This window comes from Equus przewalskii, unplaced genomic scaffold (genome assembly GCF_037783145.1).
Source record: "Equus przewalskii isolate Varuska unplaced genomic scaffold, EquPr2 ChrUn-13, whole genome shotgun sequence".
Taxonomy (NCBI): domain Eukaryota; kingdom Metazoa; phylum Chordata; class Mammalia; order Perissodactyla; family Equidae; genus Equus; species Equus przewalskii.
In genome coordinates this window covers 10,472,243-10,488,031 of record NW_027228750.1, presented here as the reverse complement: position 1 = coordinate 10,488,031, position 15,789 = coordinate 10,472,243, and the positions used below count along the sequence as shown (strand labels likewise).

At 42.3% G+C, this 15,789-nt stretch overlaps 1 protein-coding gene across 1 annotated transcript in view; it reads right to left on the bottom strand.

Annotated features, from left to right (window-relative positions):
- The window catches only part of LOC103550101 (mitochondrial adenyl nucleotide antiporter SLC25A24), a 47,212-nt gene extending 31,953 nt beyond the window's left edge, over positions 1–15,259 (bottom strand). The window contains exons 1-2 of the mRNA XM_008518841.2: positions 14,675–15,259; positions 2,747–2,873 (exon numbers count right to left, since the gene is read on the bottom strand). Of these exons, the coding sequence (XP_008517063.1) occupies positions 2,747–2,873; positions 14,675–14,857 (310 nt within the window). The 5' untranslated portion in view covers positions 14,858–15,259. The remainder of the gene's footprint in view (positions 1–2,746; positions 2,874–14,674) is intronic.
- Between the last annotated feature and the right edge of the window lie 530 nt (positions 15,260–15,789).

Below are 15,789 nucleotides of genomic sequence, written 5' to 3'. Positions count from 1 at the left end.
AACCACTAGGTCATCAGGGCTGGCTGAGGAAAGACTTCATTTAAGAGAAGGACTTTGAAGAAATTACAGGACTTGGAGAGAATTCTCCTGGGGAGAGGAAAGGAGCAGCATGAGATTCTGGACAACGTAAGGACAGTTAGAGGAATCTCTCTGTCAGCAATGAAATTCCTTAAATACCACTGTGAATACTCTCCTTTATAATTGCACCTTAAGGAAATACAGTCAGTTCTCATTATTCATGGTAGTTACATTCTTGAAGGTCACTGTTAACCCTGAATTACCAAATACTGAACCATTGTTCCTACGGGAAATACAGGGTTATGTTCCTGTGAGTCTCTGGTTAGAACATTTTCATTAACCAATCAACACAAAACCTCGTTCTGGGTGTGCTGCTGTTCAAGGACACCCTATTTAATATATATATTGTTGACTCATTAACAGTGAGCTCACAGCCAACAGCACCGCAATGCATGCCTGAATGAGGCTCATCTAACACACGTGTTGTCTCCCTAAGGCACATCACAGTCTTCCTGCACTTAGGAATGAGAGACAGCACTTTCGCGCAATGCTTGGGAGCCACTTTAAACATCAAAATCACCCCAAAAAAAGCACAAAAATGCAAAAAACATGGCACTAAGTATACTGCAGAAGGACACTTGTTAACAGTAGGAGAACTCACACAAGAAACTGAGCAGCACAGAGCATAGCCTTGCTCTATCTCTGCTGGAAATGTGCTCGTCAAGCAAATGAAAGTTGTTGCTGCTCTGTACATGTCCATGAATGACCGCAAAAGTGCCGCGAGTATTGATTTGGGGTTGCTTTTGGGGTTAAATTTTAGCAAGAAGGCAAGTTCTCAGATACAGAACCCACAAATAATGAGGATGTGACTTTTTGCTTTTCTTTAAGGAAGTCTGATAAACAAAAATATGAACCTATAATGAGAAACTGTTTTAAAATATCCAAACAAGATAAATCACGGGGAAACTATGCATTTACTACAAATGTATCATTAAAATTTCATCTTTAATTATTTTCTCAGCTCATTTAGAACTTTCTGAAATGGACAAGTGATGTGTGCACAACCTATGTACTGGGATGAACAACCTCTACTTATCTGGCAGATGATCCTGAGGTGGCGCCATCTCCAGCTGCTGCCCGACCCAACACTATACAGACAGCCCCGTCCTGCAACTAAACTGTAGAGGGTTCCAGGTGGGATAAAAGTTTGCGGGGAGGAAGTTGATTGTAAGAACTGAGTTTTGCTAGAAGATTGGACTAAAGCTAGACTTGGGGCATAGAAAGTGAGGTTTACGGGAGGTAACGACGTTCCACCAGCACTACTTTCTGCTACAAACTCAGCTCTTCCTGGCTGAGAGTCACAGACTCGAAAGATCATCAAATCCATTCAAAGAGTTTAGTTGTTTGTTTGAATCTAGAAAGAGTTCAGTTGCCTTGACTCTAACTGAAGTGAACGTTCAGTATAAACCAGAGGCCAGCAAACTAGAACCCTCTGGCCAAATAAGGCCTGTTGCCTGCTTTCGTGAATAAAGTTTTATTGGAACACAACCATGCTCATTCATTTACATACAGCTGGTTTTTGTGCTACGGCGGTTGAGTTTTTGTGCTATGACAGCAGAGACGAGCTGCTGAAACTAAGACCATAGGGCCCACGAAGCTAAAATGTTTACTATCTGGCCTTTTGCAAAAAAAGTTTGCCCACCTGTGGTATAAGTCATATTTTCTCTCAATCTATTTACTTGTTTCTCCAATAACAAGTCTGTGAATGGAATGGCCTTGACCACTCATATGTGGGGAAGGGTTTGAGGCTGCATTACAATTGTTTAAAATAAATTCTCTCTTCCTATTAAAGGTTGCCTCTGCTGATAAGGGTTTTGTAATGCCCCCCTTCTCCTTCTGCGGCCGTCGCTTTCTGCTCTACACAATTGGACTCTCACTCCAAGCCATTAACCTAAATTGAGAAACCATAATCCCGATCAGAAGGAATATATTTAAATGTCTATCTGCTATTTTTTTTCCCTAATTTTCAGGATCAGAGAGTATCTTCTCTAAATTACTTCTTTCAAAAAGACTATGAAATGCAAGAGAATCTGAAAGTTTTTTAAATTTTAGAATATACAATTCTTATGCCTACACATGAACAAAAATAAATCTCTCTTGCCAAGGAAGGAAACATAATTATTTTTAACCCATAGCTTTAAGTCAAACCAGCATAATGTTCCATAGTTAATATTCTTTTTTTGTTGCTGAGAAAGATTAGCCCTGAGCTAACATATGTTGCCAATCTTCCTCTTTTTTCCTTCTTTTTTAGCTGAGGAAGATTAGCCCTGAGCTAACATCTGTGCCAATCTTTCTCCACTTTATATGTGGGTTACCACCACAGCATGGCTGAAAAGTGGTGTTGGTCCATGCCTAGGATCTGAACCCACGAACCTGGGCCACCAAAGCAGAGCATGCCAAAATTAACCACTATGCCATGGGGTCAGCTCCTCATAGCTAATATTTTACAAAAAGCCCTATTCACAGTTTATAATTCAGTGGGCAAAGCTGTCTATAAGTTTTCTTCATTAAAATATTCTATATAAAAATCACATTACTAAAAAAAGCAATTACTAACACTAGTAATAATTATCTAAAAAAAGAGAGACTAAACATACATTGCTTTAGATACTTGGAAGTATGAGAAGTGCTTCTTCACAGTTGGTGATGAATAGAAAATAAGACATACCATCATTATTTTTGTCCAAACTCTTAAATGCCAATTTCATTTTTTTCTCATGGTCTTTAAGGTACTTCATAAATTCTTCAAAATCCAGCTTCCCATCTTTGTTGATATCACCGGTAGTAAAAATTTTCTACAAAAAAAGAAAAAAAATAGAGATATTTTTATATGGGCTAAAACATAAATTATTTGCACATACACTTCAAGCAAATTGTCTGTTTTCCTATAAGATTTGCATTTGATAAATCCCAAGCCAGAAGACAAACATTTGACCCGGCATGAAATTTAAATATCTAAAATATTATTTTTCCCTTTGATTTGCAAAATTAAATAATCTTTTCCTGAAGATGACCTTTATAAAAAGCTGTCATATCAAACTACTGTCATATCAAAATCATCACTTTTGAGAAAGAAATAAAAATCACGGTATTTGATATTACATGTAAGCCCTCTCCCACTGCCACCCAAAACATAAATAAACCTTCTGCCTGTTAAGACACTTGCAATCACCCACTCAAAGCTTACAAATTCTATTGGTTTGATGGTCATGCTCTTCTGGGAAAATAATGCCTCATTGTGGCAGGATAGTATAATGGTCAGTCCTCCACGCTCTGGACTCAGAGAGAAAAAAGTCTGAAACTTACAAGGTGCAACAAAATTTATGGCTTAAAATGCATAATTAGAAAAGAAGGAAGGCTGGAAATAATGATGAATCATTGAAGCTTACCTTGATCTCAAGCAATTAGAAAAAAAAGTAAACAAAAAAAGGTTGAAGAAAAGAAATACAAAGTAAAAAGTAATAAAAAGAAAACAAATATACTATTGAGAGGATCAACAATATTAAAAGATGGCTCTTTGAAAAGGCCAATAAAACTGATAAATGCCTGAAACTGGCAAATAACCAATGTCAGAAAGTAATGATGAAAATCACTAGAGACAATAGATATTAAAGATGTTATGAACAACTTTATATCAAAAAATATGAAAATTGAAGGGCCAGCCCCATGGCCAAGTGGTTAAAGTTCCACACACTCTGCTTTGGCAGCCTGGGGTTCACAGGTTCAGATCCCAGGTGCAGACCTACTCCACTCATCAGCTGTGCTGTGGAGGCATCTCACATACAAAGTAGAGGAAGACTGGCACAGATGTTAGCTCTGGGCTAATCTTCCCTCAAGCAAAAAAAGAGGAGGATTGGCAACAGATGTTAGCTCAGAGCAACTCTTCCTCACACCCACATACACACACACACACACACACACTATATATATATATATATGTATATATACATGAAAATTGAGACAAAATAGACAAATGCCTGAAAAAAGAGAACTAACCAAAAATTGACACAAGTCAACAGAAAATCTGAGTAGTCCTATAAGTATCAAAAATTTTAATCGGTAATTTAAAGACATTCCCATGAAAGAAAATTATAAGCAATGTCATTAGTGAAATAGATGCAAAAATCCTAAATAAAATGGCAGCAAGACAAATCTAACAATATATAAAATGGATAATACTATATATGAAATGGACAATACTCTCTCTATATAAAATAATATATGGATATAACAATATATAAAATGGACAATATCATACATACATACACACACACACACACACACACACATACATACATACAAGATGAATACATTCCACTAATGCCAGGTTAGGGTAACATTAAAAACAAAAAATCTTGTCATTTACTACATTAACAGAATAAAAGAGAAAATCATAGATCATCTTAATAAATATAGAAAAAACATTTGATGGATTCAACATCATTCATGATTAAAAACTCAGAGCAAACTAGGCATAGAGTGGTGCTTCCTTAATCTGATAAAGGGTATCTACAGAGAATTCTAGCCTTTTTAGTTTAAGCTAGAGTGAGAAGGATTATCTTATCTGCAACCTAAACAGCTTGATTCCAATACCATCAATTATTATTTACAGTTTTAAAAGCAAATACATTTGTGCTGTGACTGAAAAATAACTATTGCTATTTAATTACTTTCACAAATTAGACTGAGGATGATTTTCATCTGGAAATTATTTCCTGATTATTCAACACATATACTGAGATCTGCCTAATCCAAGAGAAAATGTCACAGCATTCTGGGGCCCCATTTATGTACTAAAGTTTCATCTAAGTAGTTTATATCTTGGTCAATGGAAATGTCAGTGAACACTTTCAAAACCACAAGTTACAAGGCATGACTGACCCTATCTTTGCATAGCTTGACTTTTTCACCCATATTTCTTTAACTTTTCTTATAGTAAATAAGGACTCCCAGAGTTACAATTGCCTAATGATTTCGATTTATAGTAATATGAAAGACTAGGACTTGACTTTTGAATTTTCTTGTGTCTTCCTACGTGGAAATAAATGAAGACCAATCAAATGAGAAAAGCAAAGGCTGAGCTTGCTACAGCAAGGGAGTCAGCCACTGTCCCTTGCGTTTTGGCAGAGGATGGGAAGCCTTATAACGGAAAAAAGGAGGCTTCAGATGTGCCCTGATGAAAGGCCGGTGGCCTGGGGAAGCTGTAGGTGAGCTAACTAGAAGAGGGGCACACTGTGTAATTGGTTAGGGGTCCATATTTGGCTTTCTCTGGTTGGTCCTAAGTTGGAAGTAGGACAAAAATTAGGGAAGCTGTCCGTTATTAATCAACTGCTAGCCATTTTGGGGCTGCCTGTTTCAGAAGTTATTGTTTAGCTTCCCAGATTGTCACTAGAGACAGCAATCTGGTTTCCTGTCAGTCCGACTTATAGCAGGCTAGTTTCCTGGGCTGTTTATGGTAGATAAGGTGTTGGTTTCCTGGGCAGCCTGCTGCAGGTTGTGGGTCAAAGTTCAGTTTTAAATATGGTTTAACCATTGTCCATTTGTATATTCAGTCTCTCACCTTTCAAGGTAAAAAAACAAAACAAAACCAGGGGCCAGCCCGGTGGCATCGTGGTTAATTAAGTTCGTGCACTCTGCTTTGGTGGCCCGGGGTTTGCCTGTTCGGATCCTGGGTGTGGACCCACACACTGCTCATCAAGCCATGCTGTGGCAGGCGTCCCACGTATAAAATAGAGGAAGATGGGCACTGCTGTTAGCTCAGGAACAATCTTCCTCAAGCAAAAAGAGGAAGCCTGGCAACAGACGTTGCCATCAACAGATGTTTCCTCACCAAAAAAAAATCAATTGAATTCTCAATCTATATAAATGAATTTTCTACTAAGGAAGCTGGAGACATGCGGGGGAAGATATCAGAACTTCCTAGAGATGTCACTGTCACCTGAGGAAAGGCCACATCAGTGTTCCCTAAAACATAAGGTTCCCTGCGGTTGGTGCAGGGCCCTCCAGAGAGGCCCCTTCCTCAGTTTTGATATGTGAGCCCTCATCAGTCATCACTGGGTATAAAAGGCCTTTATATGGTCACATCATCTCTTGCCAAAAACAAAAGACGCGTTTGCAAAAACTTTTGTTTTGATAAGGAAAAAATGTGTTTTAAAGGATTGAACTTGTTTATGCACAATCCAGAATTTCTTACGAAAGGTTAGTTTGTATCTAATAAACAAGTCATACTTGAAAATCTAAGTATAACCCAAGTACAAGAAAATCTAAGTATAATAAGCATGAAGGACATTTAGCTTTAAAAGGAAAAACACTTTTGGGGGGAATTTAAAAAACCAAGTGAACTTTACAGAGATAACGTTTTGGACTGTCCTGGTCCACATACAACATCCAAGCCAGGCCTTTGATGTTTCAAATGAGGAAACCAGGACACAGTGCTTGGCACATAGAAAATGTGCTAAAAATGTATACGATCAATTACCGAATGGATGATTACAATGAACACTCCTATACCTCACACAGCTAATAGGAAGAGAGTTACTAAATCCTAACATGACAGAACTCAACCAACAGTTTTTTGAGCACAAAGTACCAATTATCTGAAATGAATTCAACAGTCCTTACTCTCGTGGATCTCCCAGTCTCGTGGGTTAAACATCCAAAGGGCAAATATAATTGGAAAGTAAGAATTATATTCAATAATAACTTCCAAACAGAAAATAACTTGGAAATACAGTGACAGAAACATGTATGAGGCAACACATACTAAGAAGGAGCCTGTAACCTAGGCTTCTGGGAAAAAAGGATTTGCAAAGGAAATGATGCCCAAATTCAGTCTTTAAAAGTCTGATAATTAAGCCTTGTTACAAGGAAACATCAGCACTGGTGAAAACGCAAGAGGACAAGCCACTCAGACAGAATGTCCTCCTTCCAGGAATGGAAACCAAAATATAATATTAGAGAATTTCCCATTACTGCCCTACTCCCAAACACACATATAGTGATTATCTCAATTCCCCATAGTGGGGAAAGAGCACCTTTGGCCAAGATGCCCATCTAGGTTACTAATAACAGGTAAGTACACTGAACAAGGTGACCCCCAAAACAAGGTTGCAATCAACATCTTGAGTGCAATTTGAATTTGGAAGTTTTATTAGAGCCAGGGAGAAAACTAAGAAAAATGCTTGAGAAAAGTATTAACTGTGTTGAGTTATCCTGAATACAGTAACGTTGGTAACGGACTTGAAAACTCTAGTGAGGCCCAGGTCAAACTTGCAATTGCGTAAATTTGGCTTCATCCGTCTCTGCCCAAGTTGTCTCCAGGGCTCCCAGCACCAACATCTCTCTGACCACAGCCCCACTGAGGCCCACCTTCACTGCCCCCTGGAGCTGAATGTTCCCTACATCCTGCAGGCATTCCTGAAGCTCAAGGATGTCCAGGGTCCCGTCTTCATCAAGGTCCAGGTACCAAAAGAGTCCTTTACAGAGGGCATCCATCTGGGATGTCTCTGGTGGCAGAGGTGGTCCTGCAGCCCCCATAAGTCTCTCAGAGGTGGAAATGAGAGGGAAGAAGGGGATATGCGCCCACCACACGTGCAGCTGGCAGAGACCTAAGATAGCAGCATCCTCTGAGGCACCAAAGACAAAGCCACTTGGCAGGTAGAGCGCAGGGAGGAGAGGGGGCATCACAACCGCCCCAGGGCAGAGGCAGGTGTTGCGCAGGAGGCTCGGCCTGGGAGCCTCAGGTGGGGGCCGGGCTGGGGAGCGGGGAGGCCATGGCATTTTGGCTGCACCCCCAGGTAAGCAGATCAGATGCCCTAGTCCCACCCCACTCCAGGAGGAGCCTAGAGGGGACAACTCATGCTCTTTCCCCAGAAACTTCTGGAAAGACCTCTGCACAGGACTGTCTCTAAAGGTAGAGCTTCTTTTTAGAGAAAAGTGCATAGGGGATGTTGGAACAGGGACTGTGGGGCCATCATGACTGGTGGTGAGGTCCAACATTTTTTTAAAGTTGTTTGGTCACACCTTTCGAAGAATTCTTCGAAGGTTGAAGCACTTAATTGTTGTAGTGAAGACTGGGAATTGGGAACCTAACGGAAATCTGCCCACTTGGGCCTTTCCTTCTGCACTCTCTCCCACCTCCATCCCCAGTTCCTTCTCTTCACCCAGCCTCTGCGGTGGCTCCACCAACACCGCTCTAACAGCCAGGGTCCCCGCTCTGTCCTTACAGATGTTGGCAGTGCACGTGGGAGGATAAGCTCAAAATGCACAGAAGTTAAGTCAGCTGGGATCCCAGAGAGAAGTGAGGAGATACTCATAAATGATGTCTGTGGCTTCTTCTTAACCCCATGCTAGGGAATATGCAAAGGGAGGCCACAGAGAGCTCTGGATTCCCTGTACATATACCCGTGGCTCCTCATCCTACTCCACTGGAAACCCGGAGGTATAGTTTCACAGTAAAAACTCTACTTTTTTATGTAATTTATTTTCCTAACTATAGAGTACTCTTTAATTAAAATTCATGTGGAGCAACAAGAAGTCTCATTCCTTGCTGGTGGGAATGCAAAAGGGTACAGCTACTTTGGAAGACAGTTTGGCAGTTTCTTACAAAACTAAACACACTCTTACCATACAATCTAGCAGTCATGTTCTTTGGTATTTACCCAAAAGAGTTGAAAATTTATGTCCACACAGAAACCTGCACACAGATGTTTACAGCAGCTTTATTCATCACTGCCAAAACTTGGAAACAACCAAGATGTCCTTCAGTAGATGAATGGATAAACTGTGGTACATCCAAACAATGGAATATTATTCAGCGCTAAAAAGAAATGAGTTATCAAGCCATGAAAAGACACGGAGGAAACTTAAGTGCAAGTTACTAAGTGAAAGAAGCCAATCTGAAAAGGCTACATACTATATGATTCTAGTTCTATGACATTCTGGAAAAGGCAGAACTGTGGAGACAATAAAAAGATCAGTGGTTGCCAGGGGGTTGGGGAAATGGATGGGAGAATGATTAGGTAGAGCACGATATGCCTATAAAAATAGGCCAAGGAGGGTTGACCCCCGTGGCTGAGTGGTTAAGTCCCCGCGCTCTGCTGCAGGTGGCCCAGTGTTTCATTGGTTCGAATCCTGGGCGTGGACATCGCACTGCTCATCAAACCACACTGAGGCAGCATCCCACATGCCACAACTAGAAGGACCCACAACAAAGAATATACAACTATGTACCAGGGGGCTTTGGGGAGAAAAAGGAAAAAAATAAAATCTTTGAAAAAAAAAATAGGCCAAGGATTTTTTAGGTCAGTGAAAATACTCTGTATGATACTGTAAAGATGAATACATATCATTGTACAACACCAAGAGAGAACACTAAGGTATACTATGGACTTTGGGTGATAACGATGTGTCAATGTAGGTTCATCAGTTGTAACAAATGCACCACTCTGGTGAGGGATGTTGATAACGCATATGTAGGGGAAGGGGCAATATGGGAAATCTCTATACCTTCCTCTTAATTTTGCTGTGAAACTAAAACTGCTCCAAAGAAATAAATTTTTTTTAAAAATTCACAAAGAAGATTTAATCAAGCCATGATCTGTTGGCTCTTGCTCTATTCAGTCATCATGTCAAGTACCGACAAACCAGAGAGGACCATCACGTGTCCTTAAAATGCCCACGGGGTTGCCTTCAGGAGGAGGTTGTGCCATGGTTAGTCATAAGTAATACGGTAGGCTTTGCGATAAACGTTTCCCCCAAGAGCTGTCGAGCAGTGGCAAACTCTAATTCTGTTTGACAAGACGTGCTGTGATCCAGTCAAGAACAAATTCTCCCACAAAAGAGAATTTTACAATCACAGGAGACAGTCCTTCCCTGTGCACTGCAGAGAACGCAAGTAGTCACAAAGAGTCATAGAAGACAGACATCCAGGCAGGGCATAGAGTCTATAGGACCAAGTAGAAAAGACAGAAGTCATGGCCAGCGTAACAAGAAAGACAGATAGCATTTTACAGAACTGATATGAGAGAGCAAAACAGAGTTGATAGTTCACAGTGAAAGAGGTCCGGGAGTGGGCCCATGACCATGGGATCCCCTGGCAATATCACATACCCCTGAAAGCACAGCTGAAGTATCACCTAGGAGGAAATATTTGGCAAAGATGGGTTGCCACCCTTGGCAAGAACCATGAGTCCAAGAATCAAGAGGTGGAAGCAGGAGTGGTTCCCTTACTATTACTCCCAGTGGGAGACGTTTTGCTTCCTGTGCCCACAATTCTGGGCTCTGCAGGGTTAGTTTCTGGTACCCAAACAGGATACACTCTTGCCAGAGAACACAGCAAGGGTCCCATTGAACTACAACTGCCACCTGGACATTTGGAACTCCTTGTGTCCAGGGACCAAGAAGAAAGAAAAGAAGTCACGATCCTTATAGGTGTAAATCGGCTCTGATCAGCACGTGTAGGCTGCTTTTACCCAGGGAGACAAAGAGGTATATGAATGGCACTCAGGGGATCCACACGGATGCTGCCCGCTACTCCCTCGCCCAGTTATAACTCTGAATGGGCACATGCAGCACCCCTGGCCTGAGAAGCTCAGACCCCTCATGAATGAAGGTGTGAGTCACACCACCAGGTAAGTCACAAAGGCCTGCAGAGATTATAGCTGAGTGCGAGTGGAATTTAAAACGAACAGCCAGTAAAGGAAATAATGAGTACCATCTGTAACCAGCTGAAGCAGTGGGGGCTGTAGTCTGTCCCACTGACCTCCCTCAGGAAGAGAGGCTGAGGACCATGAAGGAGCACTCCCCAAATGTACGCAGAGAAGCAGATCTGTGTGGCACAAGGTGTGGTCTGTGGTGCCCAGGTTAGATCGCCCTTCAAGATAACCCCACCCGCTGTGGGAGCAGAGTTGACTGAAAGCCTACCCTGCCACACCTTTGGACCTTTGGACCCGCTGCAGCACTCACACCAAGTCCACACTTGCCTAGGCTGCTCCAACCAAGGACCAGCCACTGCAGGGTACTAGCCCTGGGCCGCCGGATGCAGGACTCCACTAACAGACAGCATTTCCTCAGTGACGCCCCATTAGCCTAGCAGAGACTTTCTAAGAACTATGCTCTGATCTGAGGTTCTTCCTAAACCAGTCCTTCCTGCTTGCACTCTGCTCACAGGGATTAAGCTTGCATCATGGTCTAAAGATGCTCTCGATTTACTCTTGTTCCCTCTCCCTTACCCTTACAGACATTTCCCTCAATAAATCTTTTACACACCCTTCCCATCTTGGTTTCTGCTCCTTGGAGGACCAGAACTGACACAGTTAGTGCCAGGAGTGGTCCAAGACAAGAGGCGGTGACATGGGGTTTGGGAACTGGTTTGCTCACTGCCCAGCAGGCAAAGAGCCCTGTGGGCAAGGATAATGCCTTGTACAAGGCAGGAGCCCAAAAGCTGAAGATTTTCCAGTGGTGACCTGGCAAAATGACCCTGGTTACTGCAATGACTCAGGCATTTGAAAAATATGGGGGAAACTATGCTATAAGGGTAGGCAAGCAAGCATAATGATAAAAGGAGCAATCCAACAGGAAGATACAACAGGCTAAATTTGAATACACCAATAATATAATCTCAAAATGTAAGAGGGCAAAATTGACAATTATAAAGAAAAGTTGGCAAATCTACAATCATAAATTGCGCAGTCTTTCAGTAGGGATTGTAATAATAGTGTTAGGTAATTAAAGGCTAACAGTTAACTGATTGCTTATTAGGTACCAGGCATTCTTCTAAGTACTTTACATATTTTAATTCATTTATTCTTCATAATAACCCTTTGAGGCAGGTAGTCATGTTACCTCTGTCCCAGATGAGGAAACTGAGGCTAGAGAGATTAAGAAAATTGCCCAAAGTTAACTAGTAAATAGCAGAACAAAGATTTAAACCCAGGCAGTTTTGACTAGATTTTTCTTATTTTCTTACAAGCCAATCTATGCGTGTAAAAAGATGTTTGTTTGGCAAAACTACAGAAGCAACAAAAAGATCAGTGGGAGGAGGGGGCGATGAGGCAGAGCACAGAGGATTCTTAGGGCAAGGAAAACAGGCTGTGTGATACCATCATGGTGGATGGATGCCATTATACATTTGTCCAAACCCATAGAATGTACAACACCAAGAGTGAACCCTACGGTAAACTGTGGACTGTGGGTGATTATGATGTGTCAATGTAGGTTCATCCTTGGTAAAAAATGTACCATTCTGGTGAGTGATGTTGACAATGAGGGAGGCTAGGCATGTGATGTGTAGGGACAGAGGGTATATGGGAAACCTCTGTACCTTCCTCTTAATTTTGTTATAAACCTAAAACTGCTCTAAAAGAAAAATAAAGGTATTTTTTAAGTGTTTATCTTATTTTATCCAGCATTTCTAGATATCTTGCAACAGGTGGATTTTTTATTATCTTATCCTACATATGCTGGAACTAGAAGCACTAACAACTGCTTTACAATTAAATTTTGCCCTTTTTCTCTTTGTTTCAAAGGAGCCCACACCTTGTTTAGGGTATTTCAAATCACAGTCCTGAATCTTTTTGAATTACTTTGCTTAGATGAATAAGACATGATCCCCTTCCTCAAGATGCTTGGTCTTAGTGGAGTGCACAGTCAACAAAGATAACAGTATTTGAAAATTCTAAGAGTAGTGACGTGTGAGACAGACAACCTACACACAGCAGGGTGTGATCAACTCGTCTACAGAAGGCGGCCTAGAAAGCCTCATCCCAAAGGAGGTGATATTTATCCAAAATAAAAACTAACTTCCTTTTTTCTCTAATCATAACATAGTGTACAATCATTTTATAAAATTAAAATACAAAAATTGTGAAGAAAAAACTGAAAAAGTGATTTAACTCCTACCATCCAGAAATAACCATTATTAACCTTTTACTGATGAATGTGCCAGTCAAAAAAGAGTACTGGCAATAGTTATTAATATCTGGCATGAGTACAGGGAGTGGTATTATCTATGCGTATATGTACGTATATATATAATATATTTTAGGTATATGTGTGAAATACATTTAGTGATAAATATATGCCATCCTGTTCAATGTGTTTCAGACAGTTTTATACAACTTACTTTATAATTTTAATAAATTTTGGAAAACTAAAGACATTTTTCTATTCCTGATTTTTAGTTCTTCTCTCTTTATCTTAATCAATCTTGCCAGAGGTTTGTGTATTTTATTCATATTTTCCAAGAACCAACAAAAAAATATGGAAATTTAAAGCACATATTTAAATAATTCATGGCTCCAAGATGAAATCATATATGAAATTAGAAAATACTTAGAGTGAAATAACAACAAAATACAAACTTGTGGGAAGCAGCTAAAGAAGAGCTACTGTAGCTCAAAATTAGTGAATCAAGCATTCAACTCAAGGAATTAGAAAAAGACCCAATGAGGAAACCCAAAGAAAGTAGAAGGAAATAATGGAAGAAATTAATGGAAGAGAACTTTAAAAAGAGACATTCAGCAAAATATACCAAAGTTGGTTCATGCAAAGTACAAATACAATAGATAAACCTTTGGCAAGATTGAAGGGGGTGGGGAAGACAGATAGCAGGAATGAAACAGAGAACATAAATACAGATACAGTCAGAACTTATCAAATCGTAAGTGAATATTATGAAACCTTGACAAAATGGACACTTTCCTAAAAATTGTAACTTAGTAACTCTGACTCAAGAAGAAACAGTAAACTGAAGAGGCTGTAACTACCAGAGACATTGATGGGCAGTTAAAATAGAACTGTAGAACAGTTGTCGGCTATTCTAGTTACCTAATCACTTTCCGTCTTGGGACACGGAATGCCAAAATGTCCTCTGAGGTTTCAGTGGGGTTGGAGAGGTTCCAAATTTCTCCACCCCGCTAAGGGACCTCAACTTCAGGGACACACTTAAAATGACTCAGAGAAGCTGAAATTGCTCAGCGACGGGCTAACCCTTCAGATCAATTTATGTACTTAGGGCACTAAGAATGCCTTAAACAATGGAATGTCGTCTGTCCTCCTCAACAGGAAGTTGGGGGAAACATACGATGGGTTTTCAAACAGTTCTGAAACAGCAGACAAAACTAGCTGGTGTAACAAAGCAGCCTCGAAGAGATACAAAGTGTGAGCCTTGTTACAGAACTTGGGGCCCACTGAAGTCTGAAAGCTAAAAAACTGATTAAATGTTTGCAAAGGCTGAGAGCTAAAAAACTTGACTAAATGTTTGCAAAGGCGTAAAAAGGCAGGTAAAAGACCTGGAATGCATTCAGATCAAAAATATTGTGGGACAAGGTTTTCCATTGTTACGGTGGGTGGGCCAGAGTGTTCGCTGCACTAATTTTGTCTGGAAAAACACCGGTAGCCTTTCAGACCCCGACTCGCATCCGTTCCGGGGGTACCTGGCCGCGCGCCCCGTTCCTGAGCTTCTGAACCCCTTCGAGGGCTGGAAGCCACAGTTCCGCCTTCCTCCCGGCAGAGCCGGGGCCGCCCCCCTCGGTCCTGCCAGCGCCGAGTCCCCGCAGCCCTCCTGGCCCTCAGGCTGCGCCCAGCAGCGACCCACCTCCTCGGCGTCCTGGCCCAGGGGGATGCCCAGGCTCCTGAGCCCCTCCTGCAGCTCGCCGATGTCCACCACGCCGTCCCGGTTGTGGTCCAGCTTCTGGAAGAGGGTCTCGTAGCGCGTCGGCGGCTCGGCATCCTGGCAGGCCGCCGCGGGCAGCACGAAGCCCCGCAGCCAGCGCAGCATGGTCCCGGAGGCGCGGGGCGGCCCAGCCGAGGGGAGTCACCGGGGGTCCGAGCGCTGCGCGGGCGCGACGGGGACCTACCCGAGCCGGCTCGGCGCGCAGGGAGTGGCCGCTTGGCGGCTGCGGGGGAGGAGCGCGCCGGCGGCCTGCGCAGAGGCGGAGGGACGGGCCTGCGCTGCCCGGGGCCGGCAGGAAGTGAGAGGGCTGCGGCGGGGACCTGGGCAGGGAGTTCTGCTCGCTCCTGGGGTCCCGCGGTCAGGGATGCGGTAGGAGGAGGAAGCCCCCAGAGGTCGTGGGTTTCAGCATCAGCGTTTTAAGGGGTTAGGGGCGGAAGATTTGAAGCTCAAGCTACTTCAAGCCTCCCTTCCCTTCCGGCTTGGAGCCTTGGCGAACTGCCCAGAGGTGGTTCTCTGCATGGAAATTGGACCGTATCGGGCTTTGTCTAGCACAGATGTATGACTTTTTCGTGTGACTCCACCGACACTACAGTCTCTGGGCCTGTTTTCCATTCACAAAAATGAGGGAGTTGGGTGGTGGCACACCTGGGATGCGAATTCTGCTTTAAGACGCAGAGGCGTTAAATGTGAAAGCAATTAAAAAACAAAAGGAACACCTAAAACTAATACTGTTATATATCAGTTACATCTCAATAAAACCGGCGGAAAAAATAGGAGAAGTGTCTTTTGCGGAAAAAATCAATGTTCATCCAGTTGGGCAGTGGTAAAAAGAGGGATTACAGTACTTTGCTCTACAGCTCAGCACGATCTGCCAACAGCACTTAGGACCTCAGGCCCCTCCCTCTCAAGATGGGTGCAGTAAGGGCTTGGGGTTTATTGCCCAGGTGAGACGGAACTTCTTACTGCATAACATGAGACAGGGGAAGGAACATTGGACTTAGAAAATAGCAGGGTCCTAATCCTTCAGCTGGGTAAAC